Source organism: Podarcis cretensis, assembly GCF_951804945.1.
Source record: "Podarcis cretensis genome assembly, chromosome: 2".
NCBI lineage: Eukaryota > Metazoa > Chordata > Lepidosauria > Squamata > Lacertidae > Podarcis > Podarcis cretensis.
This window is the reverse complement of record NC_137171.1, coordinates 116,868,796-116,888,321: the sequence shown is the minus strand read 5'-3', so window position 1 is coordinate 116,888,321 and position 19,526 is coordinate 116,868,796. Positions and strand designations below refer to the sequence as shown.

The 19,526-nt window shown below is 44.5% G+C and overlaps 2 protein-coding genes across 2 annotated transcripts in view; both read right to left on the bottom strand.

The window, feature by feature from the left end:
* The window catches only part of LOC307206208 (uncharacterized protein), a 44,508-nt gene that overhangs the window by 21,182 nt on the left and 3,800 nt on the right, over positions 1 to 19,526 (bottom strand). Inside the window, exons 2-3 of the mRNA XM_079959110.1 lie at positions 16,690 to 16,852; positions 12,380 to 14,498 (exon numbers count right to left, since the gene is read on the bottom strand). Of these exons, the coding sequence (XP_079815236.1) occupies positions 12,380 to 14,498; positions 16,690 to 16,789 (2,219 nt within the window). The 5' untranslated portion in view covers positions 16,790 to 16,852. The remainder of the gene's footprint in view (positions 1 to 12,379; positions 14,499 to 16,689; positions 16,853 to 19,526) is intronic.
* On the bottom strand, positions 2,734 to 12,528 carry LOC307208950 (uncharacterized protein). The gene is made up of 4 exons (XM_079964004.1): positions 11,422 to 12,528; positions 9,017 to 11,253; positions 3,755 to 3,941; positions 2,734 to 3,140 (listed from the first exon to the last, which is right to left on the bottom strand). The coding sequence occupies exons 1-2, from the start codon at positions 12,273 to 12,275 to the stop codon at positions 10,866 to 10,868; spliced, it is 1,242 nt and encodes a 413-aa protein (XP_079820130.1). The 5' UTR covers positions 12,276 to 12,528; the 3' UTR covers positions 2,734 to 3,140; positions 3,755 to 3,941; positions 9,017 to 10,865.

Genomic DNA, 19,526 nt, shown 5'->3' with positions numbered 1-19,526 from the left:
TTCTGAAAGACCCTCCCAGGGTTCTGGGGTGTGCGAAGCCTTGATTCTCTGTTTTTAACTCCAGTACCAAAAGCGTCTCCCCCTCCAAGATGGGAAAGCGGAGAACAAGTATCCTTCTGCAGCGAGGGGGAGAGGCTTTCGGTAGCAGAGTTAAAAACAGGTAAACAAGGCTTCACACACCCCAGAACCCTGGGAGGGTGTCTCAGGACAGAACCACTCGCTGCGGCAGCAGGAGCAGTGAGCCAGATGAGGACATCTTAAATGGCGGCTGTCGAGCAACCATGCTGCCACAAACAAAGCCCAGGCCCTTTCCTCTCGGCTCTAGGAGGAGGGAGGGAGGAGGAAAGAACTCTGCAACCAATCAGAGGGAAACAATGCTGCTGGCACCAATCAAAGGCTGGCCCCCTTCCTCTGCAGGGTGGGGGAGAAACCAGAAAGGAGGGAGGAGGCGCCGCCGTCAGGAAGAGAAAACGAGAGAGAGAAATGGTGCAGCCCAAACTATATGAATCAGAACCATGATGCGATTTCTGGACCTTCCGTGGGCTGGAACCAGAACTCATTCGGGCCGGAACCAGCCCGTGGCCCTTAGGTTGCTGACCTCTGACCAGAGACTTCACAACCATCTTCACTTCCTAGGAACTCTGGGAACTGTAGTTCTGGGAGGAACCTCTCAGAGGTTTCTGAGCCTCCTCAGCCAACTACAATTGGACATCCTGAGACTACAATTCCCAGAAAAGCTGGACCAAGGCCTTTAGCCACAGCCCTGACCAAATAACGGAGCTTTCTCTTCTCTCCCTCTCCACCTCCCACATTCACAACAAATCAGTCTCCCACTCCTCAGTCCCTTTCACTCATCTCCCCTGGCCCTAATTCTTTCACATTCCTTTAAAACATTTCTGTGAACTAAGAAACACAAAAAACACCCTCACTGGTCACCTTCCACAGGTCAAAAGCCAATGCAGAAAATATTTAATAAAAACAGCTCAAAACAGGTACACAAGAGCACAGAAAATAGGAGATGAGTTTCAAAACAATCCCAAATGAACATTTAACACAGAGACCTTTTCATTCAGCTGGAAAATGCTATCAGTAAAAAGGTCTTCAGTGGGTTATGCAAAGTTCAAGTAATGAGCGCCTGGAATGCTGATCTACAAGACAAGGGCAGCCCATCATTTTGGCAGTGAAAGGCGGACCTGAAAGCTCAACAGATTCAACACACACCTTGAGCATTCCAGATTCACACTTTCTCCCTGTTCATATAGCAACAAGTTGCCACTTACTTTGTACATTTAGTGTATGTGATCTTCATTACTTTAATACATATATATTTGCATGCAAATTTAAGTACAAACACTAAAACATCATTCCATGCATTTACAACTGATTTCCCCCTTTAGGAGTTTCTTGATGTAAGTAGTGAACCCTGAGTGGAAAACTCCATACATTTATATCGTTTCCCCCATGTGAATTTGTTAATGAATATTAAGGTCTCCACTCCCTCTGAAGCCCTTTCCCCATTCAATAAACCCGTAGTTTTCATTGTGTGTGTGTTAGCTGATGTCTTCTAAGGTGTCCATTTTTACCGAAGCTCTTTCCACAATCCACACATTTAAATGGTTTCTCCCCCATGTGAGTTCGTTGATGTATTCTAAGATATTCACTTTCACTGAAGCTTTTTCCACATTCAATACATTTAAATGGTTTCTCTCCTGTGTGAGTTCGTTGATGTCTTCTAAGTGCTCCGTTGTTACTGAAGCTTTTTCCACATTCAATACATTTAAATGTTTTCTCTCCCGTGTGAGTTCGTTGATGTATTCTAAGTGCTCCGTTGTTACTGAAGCTTTTTCCACATTCAATACATTTAAATGGTTTCTCCCCCGTGTGAGTTCGTTGATGTCTTCTAAGTGCTTCATCTTTACTGAAGCTCTTTCCACACTCAAAACATTTAAATGGTTTCTCCCCTGTATGAGTTCGCCAATGTTCTGTAAGTTTATCTTTCTGGTTGAAGTTCTTTCCACACTCAAAACATTTAAATGGTTTCTCCCCTGTGTGAGTTCGCCAATGTACTCTAAATTTATCTTTCCAGTTGAAGTTCTTTCCACATGCCATACATTCAAATGATTTCTCCGCCGTGTGAGTTCGTTGATGTATTCTAAGTGCTTGACTATGACTAAAGTTCGTTCCACACTTCATACATTCAAATAGTTTCTCTCCTTTGTGAGTTTGTTGATGTATCCTCAGACTTCCACTGTGATAAAAGCACATCCCACATTCCATACATTTAAACTGTTTCTTTGTTCTTCCCAATGAATTCACAGGTGGCTCCATAGAATTCTGACCTTCATCTTCCTCACCTGTTTGGGAGTCCGGGATGAAAGAGAATCCTGTTACGACTTTCAAGAAAGACAAAAAAGGAACTGAACACCTGTCAATCCCAGCCTGCACCGTCTCTCATTTTAACACCGTCTCCATTCTCCACTGTCCTCTCTAGGTTCCAAATTTTTTGGAAAGCAGATGAGATAATGGCAAGAGCAACACATGATCACTCCATTCCCACTTAATAAAGCACCATCATTTATAATCTGACCAAACTGTGAGAGGCAGTGGAAGACGGAAGTGCCTGGCGTGCTCTAGTACATGGGGTCACAAAGAGTCGGACACGACTAAACAACTAAACAACAACAAAATGGTGGAATTGGCTTATTAGACACATCTCTGTATTTTTCTTTCTCAATTGAAGAATTGATCTCAGGTTTGAGTGAGTGTCGCCTTTGTGAAATAAATAAAACTTAAGTGCTACATGTAACTGTAAAAATATTGCAATATAGTGGAACCTAAGAAGAGCCTGCTGGATCAGGCAAAGGCCCACCAAGTCCAGCATCCTCTTCTCACAGAGGCCAACCAGTTGCCTGTGGGAAACCGGCAAGCAGGATTGGACCACAAGAGTCCTCCTCCTTACTGTGCTTTCCAGAAACTAGTATTAAGAAGCGTTATTGCCTAGGACCACAAGGGCAGAGCAGAGACGTCAGTCTTTTCCTTTTTTTCAAGCTACCCAAGTTGCTGTCCGTCACTGTCTCCTGTAGGATGGATTCCATAGATGAACTATGCTTCTGTTGATTCATCTTTGCAGCCCTTAAAGGCTGATAGATGTATATGGCCTAAGTTTTTGTGGGCTGCAGTCAGACAAAGTGGAATTTTGAGCAGGATACGTGGTGCCACTATAAACTTAAATACGTGGTGCCACTGTTGGTCTTCATATGCCCAATCCTAAGTGTAGAGCCTCCAGCCACAGGAATTGGGTATCATGGTAACGGGTCCTTTGTCACCTAAGCCCACCAAACTGGAGAGGTGCATGCATTTATTGTATTTTGATGCTGGTGGAATGTATCATTCTGACTCTGTCTATAATAAATAAAAGTAACAGAAACAATTTAAATACATTAATTATAAATAATTATGGGAAACATTTCCATCCCACTTCACCAATTTTTCAGGATTGGTGTGCAACATCATTATCATCAATTATTCTTGCCATTGAAATAACACCTAAGATTTCAAAGCCTGGAGGAAGAAAATCTGCCCCTACTACTTTATGAAAGGGATTCAAGAAACAAAGAGCAGCTTCGGAGAAGGCCTCACCCCTTCCTTCTTCCTGTCAGGAACTTCCTTCCATTTGTCTCCTCTCCATCTTTTCCTCTTTCTCCCTCCACCATCCATCTATCCCTGTCCCCATCTCCTCTCCCCTGGAACTCACCAGATTTCTCCAAGGGTCCTGGGAGGGAATGCTCAGAGGTTGTGGGGAGGGATGCGGGAGAGAGCCTGACCAGGTCACCCGTCCATCTTCCTCCCTCCATCCTGGCCAGGGTTGCAGGTTCAGTCTCAGCTAGGTTTGCAGGTTCAGCTTCCTGAGGAGCGCAGAATCCAGAGCAAGTTGCAGCTTCCTGGGAGGGAGGGAAGAAGAAGCCAAGGGAGTCTGAGAGCCCCTGCAGGGATTCTCCTGCCCAAGACATTCTGCTGCCCCTGGAGAAGCCCCAATTGGGCACCCCCTTCCCAAGATCCCCCACCCATTTTCAAACACCTTTGCCAATTCCTTTCACCTGCCTGTCCCACCTCCCTTCCTAAGGCTGGCATGGTATGCACATTAGAAGCTTGAGATTAGGTCCCTTGGAACTTAAGAGTTAATCTTCAAAGGACTGCTCTGAATACATGGGTGGCCCTTGCATGGAGAAGAAGGGACCCCCTGGAAGAGGCGGTGGATCCACCCACTGCTCCCTCTGCCCTCGCTGCCGCCTCCTCTGTCCTCCTGCCCTGCAAACACCCTTTGCTCTTGTTCCTCAGGGGAGAGAGGCGGCTGATGGAAAGAGCCTTAAAACCCATCCGTTTCCTCCTCCTGTCCTTTTGGAAAACAGGAGCTTTGGTCAGGAGTAAACAACTTAGATGGCAAGTTTGCAAGATAAGCACTTTAAAGCACTGCTTGTTCCTACTATGTGTGGGTCTGTGTGTGTTTGGACGTAGAAGACAACATACATGTTTACACCATGTGATTCCTTAAAGAGGGCAATTCTTTAAAACCGAAGGCCATTTCTACGAAATGGAAGACTTCCGAAGGCAGCCTTTTACAAGGAAATTTTTGATGGTTTTTATTTTCTTGGAAGCTACCCAGATGGGCTGAGGCAACCCAGTCAGATAGGGAGGTTGCAAGTAATAATAATAATAATAATAATAATAATAATAATAATAATAGATTCCTAAGCCTGTCCTGGGATGCAAATGGCGCTGTGAGTTAAACCACAGAGCCTAGGTCTTGCCGATCAGAAGGCTGGCAGTTCAAATCCCCGCAATGGGGTGAGCTCCCATTGCTCGGTCCCTGCTCCTGCCAACCTAGCAGTTTGAAAGCACATCAAAGTGCAAGTAGATAAATAGGCACCGCTCTGGCGGGAAGGTAAACGGCGTTTCCATGCGCTGCTCTGGTTAGCAAGAAGCGGCTTAGTCATGCTGGCCACATGACCTGGAAGGTGTACGCCGGCACCCTCAGCCAGTAAAGCGAGATGCGTGCCAAAACCCCACAGTCGGTCACAACTAGACCTAATGGTCAGGGGTCCCTTTACCTTTTTAAGCCTGTCCTGCTAGGCATTCTGATCAGAGACTCTGTCCAAACAACCCCTTTGAACGCAACAGGGCTTCCTATTTTTACTGCTATCAGTGGAATCAGTCAAACCACAAAGCCACTGATCAGCCAGAGTTTCCTGTTTTCACCAAGCACAGTTTGAAGTTAGCTTAATATCCCAGCTTATTCCAAAGCTGGCAGCTGCAGTTTCCTGGTTTGGGCAAAATGGAAAGTTTGTTAGTTATGGCTTCATCACAGTTCCACATCAGAGCCGGCCCAATCATGAGGTAAGCTGGGACAATTAGGTCACGAGGCAGATGCAGGGAGATACGGGAAGAGTACATTCCCAGCTCCCGTTTGTTAGCCTTGCTGCCAGTGCAGGACCACAGCTGGTAAATTTAATAATAATAATAATAATAATAATAATAATAATAATAATAATAATAATAAATTTATTGTCATTGCCCCCTCTTGGGCAATGGGCAACTACCCATTTACAGTCCTTTTCTTTCCCCCTCTCTCACTAAAGGTTGGGTGGGAGTCCTTCCTGGAGTGATGCATTCTGGTTGTGGGGGCGAGGAGAATGCGGTGGCAGCTAGAGTTTTTTTTTTTAAACTTAGGACAACTTAGGCTTCAGTGTAACTTTGCTGCAGCAATGCATTAAAAACTGTGCTTATTTACTGTAACCCAGCTTTTCAGGCTGTGATTCAGTGATCTGAACCTGGCCGTTATCAAAATAGATATTTCAACAACCTTTCAAGGTAGGCCAGTCTTATTTAATGCAACTACACTTGGGATTGCTGAGGCTGCAGGACGTACCAAGATTTTTACCTCAGTGGGGAGAAAAGAGCATTTTGGAAATGGAGGCAATTTAGAGGAGGAAAACGGGGGTTGGTGTAAGGTCACCTCTTCTGACACAGCTTCTGCTCTGATAAAATTCAGAGTCACCTGCAGCTGTTTAGGAAAAATAAGAATAGCAGGAGATACGATCACAATGTCAGCATCACCCTTGAGCCAGTGCTACCAACTGGACTCATCCACTTCAGCCCCAACTGGGCTAGGCGAGCTGGGTAGCACTTCCAGAGACCACTTTCTACACAGGAACAGGTCAAAGTGCTGTGGACTCACAGCTTAGAGTTGTGAGCACCGGATTCACTTCCACAAGACAGTCGTTGCACAACAGAGTATAGCAGAGTATAGCAGAGCATAAACGACTCGGAGAGCAGCTCTGTAGAATATCTTCTTTATTCTATCTACAACTATAATACACAACTATATACAGAGCTGCATGAAGTCTAAATTAAAAATGAATGCTGAACTGCACTGAGTGCCTGCAGCTGCTCTTAGCAGCAACCTTAACCATACACACAATCTCTAACACTCAGTCTCTCTCTCTTTGACACACTGACTGATACTTTGATGTGAGGCTGGAGCGGAATAAGTAGAGAGCAGAAAACCGCCCCTCCTCTCTGAAGAATCAGCAGAGAACATTAGGAGATTCTTGGATATGGGAGGGGTGAAATCTCCTCATCCTCCCCCATTTCATCTGAACATTCAAGAATCTAAACATAACTGTAACTTATGCACACACTCCAAAAGTTGTCCTCTGCTTACAACTTTTGTTAACACATTTGCAGGTATCTCTTTTCCCCTTTATCTAAGACACTTTTATCACATCATTAAACAGTTACTGCAACCATTAGGGAAAGAGTTAAAACACAAACCTCAATCTGTGGTTTAAACAAAATACACACTGTGAATACACAAATGAATAAGCAGCTTCTAGAAAAATCTTCATACACATTTTTTTTCCTCCCAGATACAAATTAACATTGCTAATTAGGCAGATTTGAACAAACCACTTTTGTACTCAAACACATGCTTGCTCCTTCAATCCTGATCCTTTTAACGTATTACACATGAACCACTTAAGGTCAGGTAAGGAAATAAATAAAGCGTTTTGTGCTATTGCTGTCAACACATTTCATGCTTGGTTCAAAAACCGCACCAGAGTTGCTTGTGACCGCAGCCTTAGCGAACTCTTCAGAAAACCTTTTCGGTGGTACACCCTTGGTTGTTCTCTCGGATCTGCGCAGAACTCTCTGATCTTCTTGTTCTGGTGCTTCCTCCTCTTTGGGAGAATGGGGAGCTAAAGTATATGAAGCTGCTAAGTCTGAATCTGCATCAGACTCACCTGAGGCTTTGGGCTCTGATAATCTGTGCCATCATCCGAATCTACATCGGCATCAGAATTATCGTCAGCTACAACAGCACTTGCCTCCCTCTTAACTGTCTTTGCCCCTTTTGCACCATCATCACAAATGGGAAGGCTCTGGTGGAATGTTTAAGAGCTTTGGGCTGACGCAATCAAAAATGCCGTCAACGCCATCGTGGGAGGCTCTGTCGGAGGAAAAAGCCTGGAGGAGGAAGAGTGTGTGTTTACATCGTGGGAGAGACCCCTCAAAGAGGCTTTAGGTACGACAGAGCTATAAATCTACGAGGGAAAAAGTGATCTTATCTCCGAAGGTGACGATTTATGGGAACTAACTGGAATGGAGGATTTACGACGGGAAATCTACGCAGGAGTATTATCGGTGTTTATCGGCTTAAGGAGACCATCAGAAGAGACCATAAAGGACAAAGAGAAAATATTTGATTAAGAGTGATGTGGAAACAGCAAGATATGAATACATGTTTGGACTGTTTGAACATCTATTTGGACTTATTTGGACTGATTTGGACATTAATGCAGAAGGAATGATTAGATCAGAATTCCTCCTCGGATCTGAAAGTATGGGACCCCCCAACAAAATTTTAAAAATTCGGCTCTGTAATTTGGAATTTATGTGATGTGATTTGATTTGATGTGATTGGCTGGTTAATAAAATTTATTTAAAAAAAACAAAACAAATGGGAAGGCTCTGAAAAACGCCAACTTTGTCCCATTTCGGATTGTCATCAATACTCCTGGTCAGCCGTATGGTTTTCGTGTCTGTGATCAGGACACGATAAGACCCTTTCTCATATCCTAGGAAAACACCATGTTCTCCATGCTTACTCAGTTTGTCACCCTGCAAGGTATGCACCTAAACTTCCGACCCAAAAATTTTAAAATACAGTGGTACCCCGCTAGACGAATGCCCCGCTAAACGAAAAATGCGCAAGACGAAAGGGCTTTCCGACATTTTTCCCGCTTCGCAAAACGATTCTTTCTAAGGGGTTTTCTCGCAAAACGAAATTTTTTTCGAGGTCTCCCCTTTTTTTTGCCTTTTCTGAAAGGCGCTAAGCTCCTTATCTCTAAATTGCCGCTTATCCGCTAATCCGCTAAGCCGCTTATCAGCTGTTCCTCTTAGAGTTGTGAGCACCGGATTCACTTCCACAAGACAGTCGTCGCACAGCAGAGTATAGCAGAGCATAAACGACTCGGAGAGCAGCTCTGTAGAATATCTTCTTTATTCTATCTACAACTATAATACACAACTATATACAGAGCTGCATGAAGTCTAAATTAAAAATGAATGCTGAACTGCACTGAGTGCCTGCAGCTGCTCTTAGCAGCAACCTTATCTATACACACGATCTCTAACACTCAGTCTCTCTCTCTCCGACACACTGACTGACACTTTGATGTGAGGCTGGAGCGGAATAAGTAGAGAGCAGAAAACCGCCCCTCCTCTCTGAAGAATCAGTAGAGAACATCAGGAGATTCTTGGGTATGTAGGGGTGAAATTTCCTCACACAAACCTCCCATGTTAGGTTTGGTCTAGCAAGCCTTTTTAAAGTGGATTAGAGAGAAAGTGCAGGGAGGAGGAATATTCACCACCAAAGCTAAACAGAACCTCCATGTCTAGAGGCAGTGGAACTGTGACCTCCAGGTGCTGGAAACCCAGGTGAGAGGAGGGCACTTACCTTTCCCGGAAGCCCCTCAGTGTCTGGGAACAGGGTCTGGTCTGCTCCCCCTACACTCCCACTGGGCCTCTGACTGGCATCCGCAGCTCCCCTGAAGGAGAGGACACCATCCCCGGAGTGGAGAGGACTGGGAGCCTGTGGGGTTTCCCACCCTGAAGGAGGGGGCTGCATCGTCTTCAGGAAATCCTGCTTCTGGGCCTCCCAGTGCTGCTGCTGCTGCCCCTCCTCTTGCTCCTGCTTAATCTGACATAAATCTGCCCGAGGTAGAAGATCCCTGATGGTCCCAACTTGGCCAGCAGGTTTCCTTCCTTTGCACTCCAGTCTCTCCCTTTGAGTGGGTCTCCTGGATCCCTGCTCTTCTATTTTTATACTACCCTGCTGGAAAAGAAATAAACACAAAGGAAAAAAAAATTCCTTCCAGTAGCACCTTAAAGACCAACTAAGTTAGTTCTTGGTATGAGCTTTCGTGTGCATGCACACTTCTTCAGATACACTGAAACAGAAGTCACCAGACCCTTCTATATAGTGAGAAGGTGGGGAGGGGTATTACTCAGAAGGGTGGTGGGAATGGGTGATTTGCAGATAGCTGTGATGAGCCTGTTGACGACTCTTAACGACTGCAATAGGTCTTACAGGAAAAAGCAAGGGGTGAGAAGGTGAAAAATGGCTTTGTCATGTATAATGAGATAAGAATCCAATGTCTTTGTTCAGACCAGGTCTCTCCATGGTTTTAAGTTTGGTAATAAGTTGCAATTCAGCAGCTTCTCTTTCCAGTCTATTTCTGAAATTCCTTTGTAGTAGAACAGCTACTTTGAGATCTTGTATATAATGTCCTGGGAGATTGAAGTGTTCTCCTACTGGTTTCTCTGTCTTGGTTTCTCATCTGAAGAAGTGTGCATGCACACGAAAGCTCATACCAAGAACTAACTTAGTTGGTCTTTAAGGTGCTACTGGAATGAATTTTTTTATTTTGTTTTGACTATGGCAGACCAACACGGCTACCTATCTGTAACAAAGGAAAATAATATTCAAGAATAAAAACAAAAGCACATTTTTTAACCATTACCCAGTTTTTGAATTACATTATTACTCTTTCTATCTCTGATGTTCAGGCTGTGAATGACAATCATTATGTCACCGAAACGACTCCACCCAGGGACAAGGGGAAATTATCCAAAGACTGGGGGAAACATCAAGGTTTATTTTAGTTGTTTAGTTGTTTAGTCGTGTCCGACTCTTTGTGACCCCATGGACCAGAGCACGCCAGGCACTCCTATCTTCCACTGCCTCCCACAGTTTGGTCAAACATGCTGGTAGCTTTGACAACACTGTCCAACCATCTCGTTCTCTGTCGTCCCCTTCTCCGTGGGCCCTCCATCTTTCCCAACAACAGGGTCTTTTCCAGGGAGTCTTTTCTTTTCATGAGGTGGCTAAAGTATTGGAGCCTCAGCTTCACGATCTGTCCTTCCAGTGAGCACTCAGGGCTGATTTCCTTAAGAATGGAGAGGTTTGATCTTCTTGCAGTCCATGTAACAATCAAGAGGCTCCTCCAAAACCATAATTCAAACACATAAATTCTTCGGCAATCAGCCTTCTTTATGGTCCAGCTCCCACTTCCATACATCACTAAATTCATGTATACGTGTATACAAATTTAAGTACAAACACTAAAATATCATTACATGTATTTACAACTGATTTCCCCCTTAAGAGTTTCTTGATGTAAGTAGTGAACCCTGAGTGAAAAACTCCATACAATTATATTGTTTGCCTAGTGCGAATTTGCTAATGAATATTAAGGTCTCCACTCCCTCTGATGCCGTTTTGACATTCAATACACCTGTAGTTTTCATCGTGTGTGACTTCGCTGATATCTTCTAAGGTGTCCACTTTGACTGAAGCTCTTACCGCACTCCATACATTTAAATGGTTTCTGCCCTGTATGACTTCGCTGATGACTTTTAAGTGCCCCACTTCGACTGAAGCTCTTTCCACAATCCAAACATTTAAATAGTTTCTCCCCTGTGTGAGTTTGTTGGTGTATTCTAAATGATTCACTATAACTGAAGCTCTTTCCACATTCAATACATTTAAATGGTTTCTCCCCCGTGTGAGTTCGTTCATGTAGTCTAAGTTTTCCATTAACACTGAAGCTCTTTCCACACTCAAAACATTCAAATGGTTTCTCCCCCGTGTGAGTTCGTTGATGTATTCTAAGTGCTCCACATTCACTGAAGCTCTTTCCACATTCAATACATTTAAATGGTTTCTCCGCCGTGTGAGTTCGTTGGTGTATTCTAAGTGCTCCACTTTTGCTGAAGCTCTTTCTACATTCAATACATTTAAATGTTTTCTCCCTTGTGTGACTTCGTTGATGTATTCTAAGTGCTCCACTTTCACTGAACCTCTTTCCACATTCAATACACTTAAATGGTTTCTCCCCTGTGTGAGTTCGTTGGTGTATTCTAAGTTTTCCACTAACACTGAAGCTCCTTCCACACTCAAAACATTCAAATGGTTTCTCCCCCGTGTGAGTTCGTTGATGTATTCTAAGTGCTCCACATTCACTGAAGCTCTTTCCACATTCAATACATTTAAATGGTTTCACCCCTGTGTGAGTTCGTTGGTGTATTCTAAGTGCTCCACTTTTGCTGAAGCTCTTTCTACATTCAATACATATAAATGGTTTTTCCCCTGTGTGTGTTCGTTGATGTATTCTAAGTGCTCTACTTCCGCTGAAGCTCTTTCCACATTCAATACATTTAAATGGTTTCTCCCCCGTGTGAATTCGTTGGTGTATTCCAAGTTTTCTACTTTCACTGAAGCTCTTTCCACATTCAGGACATCTAAATGGTTTCTCACCTGTGTGAGTTCGTTGATGTATTCTAAGGTGTTCATATCGACTGAAGCTCTTTCCACATTCAATACATTTTAATGATTTCTCCCCTATGTGAGTTCGTTGGTGTATTCTAAGTGATCCACTATCACTGTAGCTCTTTCCACATTCAATACATTTAAATGGTTTCTCCCCTGTGTGAGTTCGTTGGTGTATTCTAAGTGATCCACTATCACTGAAGCTCTTTCCACATTCAATACATTTAAATCGTTTTCCCGTGTGAGTTCGTTGATGTATTCTAAGATTTCCATAATGACTGAAGCTCTTTCCACATTCAATACATTTAAATGGTTTCTCCGCTGTGTGAGTTCGTTGGTGTATTCTAAGTGCTCCACTTTTGCTGAAGCTCTTTTCACATTCCATACATTGAAACCGTTTCTCCCCTGTGTGAGTTCGTTGGTGTCTTCTAAGTGCTCCACTTTCACTGAAGCTCTTTCCATTCAATACATCTAAATGCTTTCTCCCCTGTGTGAGTTTGTTGGTGTCTTCTAAGTGCTCCACTTTCACTGAAGCTCTTTCCGCATTCAATACACTTAAATGGTTTCTCCCCTGTGTGAGTTCGTTGGTGTATTCTAAGTTTTCCACGAGCACTGAAGCTCTTTTCACACTCAAAACATTCATATGGTTTCTTCCCTGTGTGAGTTTGTTGGTGTATTCTAAGTTTTCCACTAGCACTGAAGCTCTTTCCACACTCAAAACATTCATATGGTTTCTCCCCTGTGTGAGTTCTTTGATGTATTCTAAGGTCTCCACTTTGACTGAAGCTCTTTCCACATTCAAGACATTTAAATGGTTTCTCCCCTGTGTGAGTTCTTTGATGTATTCTAAGGTCTCCACTTTGACTGAAGCTCTTTCCACATTCAATACATTTAAATGGTTTCTCCCCTGTGTGAGTTCGTTGGTGTCTTCTAAGTGATCCCCTATCACTGAAGCTCTTTCCACATTCAATACATTTATATGGTTTTTCCCCTGTGTGCGTTCGTTGATGTATTCTAAGTTCTCCACTTTCACTGAAGCTCTTTCCACATTCAATACACTTAAATGGTTTCTCCCCTGTGTGAGTTCGTTGGTGTTTTCTAAGTGCTCCACTTTCGCTGAAGCTCTTTCCACATTCAATACACTTAAATGGTTTCTCCCCTGTGTGAGTTCGTTGGTGTATTCTAAGTGATCCACCAGCACTGAAGCTCTTTCCACATTCAATACATTTAAATGGTTTCTCCCCTGTGTGAGTTCGTTGGTGTCTTCTAAGTGATCCCCTATCACTGAAGCTCTTTCCACATTCAATACATTTATATGGTTTTTCCCCTGTGTGCGTTCCTTGATGTATTCTAAGTTCTCCACTTTCACTGAAGCTCTTTCCACATTCAATACACTTAAATGGTTTCTCCCCTGTGTGAGTTCGTTGGTGTTTTCTAAGTGCTCCACTTTCACTGAAGCTCTTTCCACATTCAATACATTTAAATGGTTTCTCCCCTGTGTGAGTTCGTTGGTGTCTTCTAAGTGATCCCCTATCACTGAAGCTCTTTCCACATTCAATACATTTATATGGTTTCTCCCCTGTGTGACTTCGTTGATGTATTCTAAGATTTCCACAATGACTGAAGCTCTTTCCACATTCAATACATTTAAATGGTTTCTCCCCTGTGTGAGTTCGTTGGTGCATTCTAAGTTTCCAACTTGTACTGAAGCTCTTTCCACATTCAATACATCTAAATGGTTTCTCCCCTGTGTGAGTTCGTTGGTGTATTCTAAGTTCTCCACTTCGACTGAAGCTCTTTCCACACTCAAAACATTCAAATGGCTTCTCCCCCGTGTGAATTCTTTGGTGTATTCTAAGATTTCCACTATGACTGAAGCTCTTACCACACTCCATACATTTAAATGGTTTCTTCCCTGTGTGAGTTTGTTGGTGTATTCTAAGTGTATCATTTCGACTGAAGCTCTTTCCACAATCCACACATTCAAATGGTTTCTCCCCTGTGTGAGTTCGTTGGTGTATTCTAAGTTCTCCACTTTGACTGAAGCTCTTTCCACACTCAAAACATTCAAATGGCTTCTCCCCCGTGTGACTTCGTTGATGTATTCTAAGATTTCCACAATGACTGAAGCTCTTTCCACATTCAATACATTTAAATGGTTTCTCCCCTGTGTGAGTTCGTTGGTGTATTCTAAGTTTCCCACTTTGACTGAAGCTCTTTCCACACTCAAAACATTCAAATGGCTTCTCCCCTGTGTGAATTCTTTGGTGTATTCTAAGATTTCTACTATGACTGAAGCTCTTACCACACTCCATACATTTAAATGGTTTCCTCCCTGTGTGAGTTTGTTGGTGTATTCTAAGTGTATCATTTCGACTGAAGCTCTTTCCACAATCCACACATTCAAATGGTTTTTCCCCGGTGTGAGTTCGTTGGTGTATTCTAAGTGTGCCGCTTATGCTAAAACTCTTTCCACATGCCGTACATTTAAATAGTTTCTCTCCTTTGTGACTTTTTTGTTGTATCCTCAATTTCTTTGTTTTCCCCCATAAATTCACATGTGGCTTCATAGAATTCTGACTTTCATCTTCCTCACCTGTTTGGGAGTCTGGGAGGAAAGAGAATTCTGTTAGACTTTCAAGAAAGACAAAAAGGGAACTGAACACATGTCAATCCCAATCTGTACCTTCTCTCATTTTAACACCTTCATTCTCCACTATCCTCTCTAGGTTCCAAATTTTACGAAAGCTGATGAGATAGTGGCAAGAGCAACACATGATCACTCCATTCACACTTAATAAAGCACCATCGTTTTATAATACAGATCTCTGGTGGAACTGGCTTATTAGACACATCTATTTTTTCTTTCTGAAGTGAAGAAATGATCTCAGGCTCAAGTAACAGTATTTCCCTTGTGAAATAAATAAAACTTAAGTGCTACATGTAACTGTAAAAATATTGCACTATGTTGGAACCTAAGAAGAGCCTGCTGGATCAGGCAAAGGCCCACCTAGTCCAGCATCCTCTTCTCACAGAGGCCAACCAGATGCCTGTGGGAAACCAGCAAGCAGGATTGGAGCACAAGAGTCTTCTCTGCCTTCGTGTGCTTTCCAGAAACTAGTATCAAGAAGCATGATTGCCTAGACCACGAGGGCAGAGCAGGGACGTCAGTCTTATCCTTTTTTTCAAGCTATCCATGTTGCTGGCCATCACTGTCTCCTGTAGGATAGATTCCATAGATGAACAATGCTTCTGTTGATTCATCTTTTGCAGCCTTTATAGGCAGATAAATGTATTATGGCCTAAGCTTTTGTGGGCTGCAGTCCGACAAAGTGGACTCTTGACCAGGAAAGCTGGTGCCACTATAAACCTCTGAGTCTCTTTGTTGGCTTTGTGTACTTATTTTGAAATTTGCACCAAGGTTGTACCACAGTATCTCCATGGAAGCTTAGGGACGGACAAAATTACAGGGTGTCAGCTCCGTGAATCTCAAGCCTCTCGTGCCTCCGCTGACAGAGCCTGAGAACGCAAGAGATGTGATTCAGTTGGAATGTGAAGCAGGGGAGGAGCAGCCAAGCTGCAGCAGGAGCAAAGAACGAGGAGCAGGAAGAGGGGGTGCCGGCGGGGGGGGGCACAGACTGTTATCTCCAGTTTGAGCTCTGACACAGAGCCCCCGAAATAGCCTGTCCAAAAAATCGTAGGCTCGAGAGAATCTGCGAGAAGAGGGGAAAAGAAAGCGAAAGTGGGGGCTTCTTTGCTGGAGGACTCGGCAACTGCAAGCTGGGATGAACAGGCCGAAGACTGAGCTCCACAGTGATTTATGAGTTTGAGATAATTACTACTGGAGTTGTCTCATGTCTGTGCGGAAGAAACAAGCCATTACGCAGGGGTACTAAAATTATTATCCCACTCACTCACTCACTCACTCACTCACACAAACAACCCCAGTCTGCACTTAGGGAAGGGGCGCAGCTGAGGGGCAGGACGTCTGCAGGAGGGCACAGGGGCAAACATCTCTGGCTCAGGCTGGCACGGACCCTGCCGGAGACCCTTGGGAGCTGCTCCCTTCAGTCCTGAGCTCAAGGGGCAGAATGAGGGCTCCAAGGCAGCTGCTGCTTCCCGGTGGACGATGCATATAGTCGCTCACGGATCAGCGGCGGAGCTGGGGCTTTTGCCGCCCCTCTCCCTGTCCCTCTGCAGGGAGGCCAGCCCCTTTTGACGGTTCTCCTCACGGCGGAGAGGGAAGCGGAGGCAGGGGGGGAAAGGAAGAGCAGTGTAGCAGGGAGGTGCCCCTCTCACTCTGCAGCCCCAATCCTAAGTGCAGAGCCTCCAGCCACAGGAATTGTGTATCATGATAACTGGTCCTTTGTCCCATAACCCCACCAAACTGGTAAGGTGCCTGCATTTATTGTGTTTTGATGCTGGTGGAATGTATCATTCTGACCCTGTCTATAAAAAATAAGAGTAATAGAAACAATTTAAATACATTAATTATAAATAATTATGTGAAGCATTTCATTCCCCTTCACCGATTTTTCAGGATTGGTGTGCAACATCATTATAATCAATTATTCTTGCCATTGAAATAACACCTAAGATTTCAAAGCCTGGAGGAAGAAAATCTGCCCCCACTACTTTAGGAAATGGATTCAGAAACAAAGAGCTGCTTCGGAGAAGGCCTCACCCCTTCCTTCTTCCTGTCAGGAACTTCCTTCCATTTGTCTCCTCTCCATCTTTTCCTCTTTCTCCCTCCACCATCCATCTGTCCCTGTCCCCTTCTCCTCATCCCTGGAACTCACCAGATTTCTCCAAGGGTCCTGGGAGGGAATGCTCAGAGGTTGTGGGGAGGGATGCGGGAGACAGCCTGACCAAGTCACCCGTCCATCTTCCTACTTCCATCCTCGCCAGGGTTGCAGGTTCAGCTTCCTGAGGAGCGCAGAATCCAGAGCCAGTTGCAGCTTCCTGGGAGGGAGGGAAGAAACAGCCAAGGGAGTCTGAGAGCCCCTGCAGGGATTCTCCTGCCCAAGACATTCTGCTGCCCCTGGAGAAGCCCCAATTGGGCACCCCCTAGCGGAAAAAATGCTAATTGTACTGTATCCTTAAATTCTTCAGAGCACAAGGGGGTTTCTTCATTCCCGCAGCTCTAAAATTATACAAGGCCAAAACTTTGGCACAACTCTTCTATGGTTCTTTTTGGGTCCACCTTCCTCTGCTTTCTCCCCACTTGAGAGAGTTCAATCCAGACTTCTTAGAGCTCTCCTCCAAGTCCCCAGATGTGTCTCAAACGCATGGGTTAGCTTGGAAATGGGGATGATGAGAGTGGAGGCTAGCATCTGCCTAACATCAATTTACAAATGGCTGACATTGAACCTGCTCCCCCGAGGGATAGCCCCATTGATCCTCTGTGACCAATTCCAGTCGGGCTGGCAGACTGCAGTCCTGAACACCCTCCGGAAACTGGGTTTTGCCCCTCAAGCCCTTCTAAGTCTGGGCTTGGGCCAGGCAAAAGCTACGGTCAGGCAAAGAATATTAGACACTGAGAGACAGCAGGACTGTGCAAGGTGCCCCAACTATAGAATTGGAGAAATCGAGAGATATATAGCCGCACTGGCAGCATATCTCTTCTTTCTCGTATCTAGGGATGCAAGAAGGGCCTTTACACTCGCCAGAGGCTCGGCTCTTCCCTCGCTGGTCCTGGATGAAGCCTTTAGAAGGGTCCCGTATGCTCAGAGACTTTGCACCTGTCCATTGGGAGAGATAGGAAGCCCAGAACACTTGTTCTTTAAATGTCCCTATTATGAAGAGGCACGTAGTAAGATCATGGATCCCCTACTGGTGAGGATAGCCGATCTCCCGCAAAAGCAAAAAATTGACCTTTTGCTGTTAGGCAAAGATCAAAAGATGACCTGGATGGTCGCCAGATTCTGTGTACATTTCTGTAGGCACAGACCATCGCCCAACTCAAAATAGTCCGACATGAAAAGCCCCAAACACGGTTCCATGGGTGACTCTGAGACAACTCCCTGGGACAGTTTATTGTTGTACATTGTTTCTAAATTTAGCGTTGAACATTGTTTTAATTGTCTGTTTTAACCATATTTGCACAGCAGTTTCTAATGTTGTGAGTGTCCTCTATTTAAGAGGCTTCTACTCTGCAGTCTCTTATAGTTGTTTTAACTGCGAGTCTTTTAGTTCTTATGCTCTTACAGTTGTTTTAACTGTGTGTCTTTGTTTGTTTTTAGTTCTTATCTGTTTTAATTATCAGGTTTTTTTATCCATCCATTATCCGTGTTTAATCTTGTATTTTATTTAGATGTTTTATCCTATGCCTGTTTCCATGTCCTAATTTGCTCTAACAATTATTGGTTAAAAAAATCCTAACTGCTATTTTATCTATATGCTTTTTAATCCTGGCCTATGACCGTAATAAAGTTCAGTCACAAGCGGGCACCCCCTTCCCAAGATCCCCCACCCATTTTCAAATACCTTTGGCAATTCCTTTCACCTGCCTGTCCCGCCTCGCTTCCTAAGGCTGGCATGGTATGCACATTAGTGGCCTGAGAGTAGATCCCTTGGAACTTAAGAGTTAATCTGCCAAGGACTGCTCTGAATACATGGGTGGCCCTTGCATGGAGAAGAAGGAAGTCCCTTGCTTGCATCTGGACCCCCTGGTAGTGGCGGGGGATCCGCCCACTGCTCCCTCTGCCCTCGCTGCCTCCTCCTCTGCCCTCCTGCCCTGCAAAAACCCTTTGCTCTTGTTCCTCAGGGGAGAGAGGCGGCTGAGGGAAAGAGCCTTCAAACCCATCCGTTTCCTCCTCTGCTCCCCCTCCTGTCCTTTTGGGAAACAGGAGTAAACAACTTAGATGGCAAGTTCGCAAGATAAGCACTTTGGAGCACTGCTTGCTCCTACTATGTGTGTGTTTGGACTTAGAGGACAACTTACATGTTTGCACCACGTGATTCCTTAAAGAGGGCAATTCTTTAAAACTGAAGGCCATTTCTACAAAATGGAAGACTTCCGAAGGCAGCCTTTTACAAGGAAATTTTTGATGTTTTTTATTTTGTTGGAAGCTACACAGATGGGCAGAGGCAACCCAGTCAGATAGGCAGGGTGCAAGTAATAATAATTGGCAGTTTGCATCCCTGCGATGGGGTGAGCTCCCGTTGCTCGGTCCCTGCTCCTGCCAACCTAGCAGTACGATAGCACATCAAAGTGCAAGTAGATAAATAGGTACCGCTTGGGCAGGAAGGTAAACGGCATTTCCGTGCGCTGCTCTGGTTCGCAAGAAGCGGTTTAGTCATGCTGGCCACATGTCCCGGAAGGTGTACGCCGGCTCCCTCGGCCAATAAAGCAAGATGAGCGCTGCAACCCCAGAGTTGGTGACGACTGGACCTAATGGTCAGGGGTCCCTTTACCTTTTTAAGCCTGTCCTGCTAGGCATGCTGATCAGAGACTCTGTCCAAACAACCCCTTCGAATGCAACAGGGCTTCCTATTTTTACTGCTATCAGTGGAATCAGTCAAACCACGAAGCCACTGATCAGCCAGAGTTTCCTGTTTTCACCAAGCACAGTTTGAAGTTAGCTTAATATCCCAGCTTATTCCAAAGCTGGCAGCTGTAGTTTCCTGGTTTGGG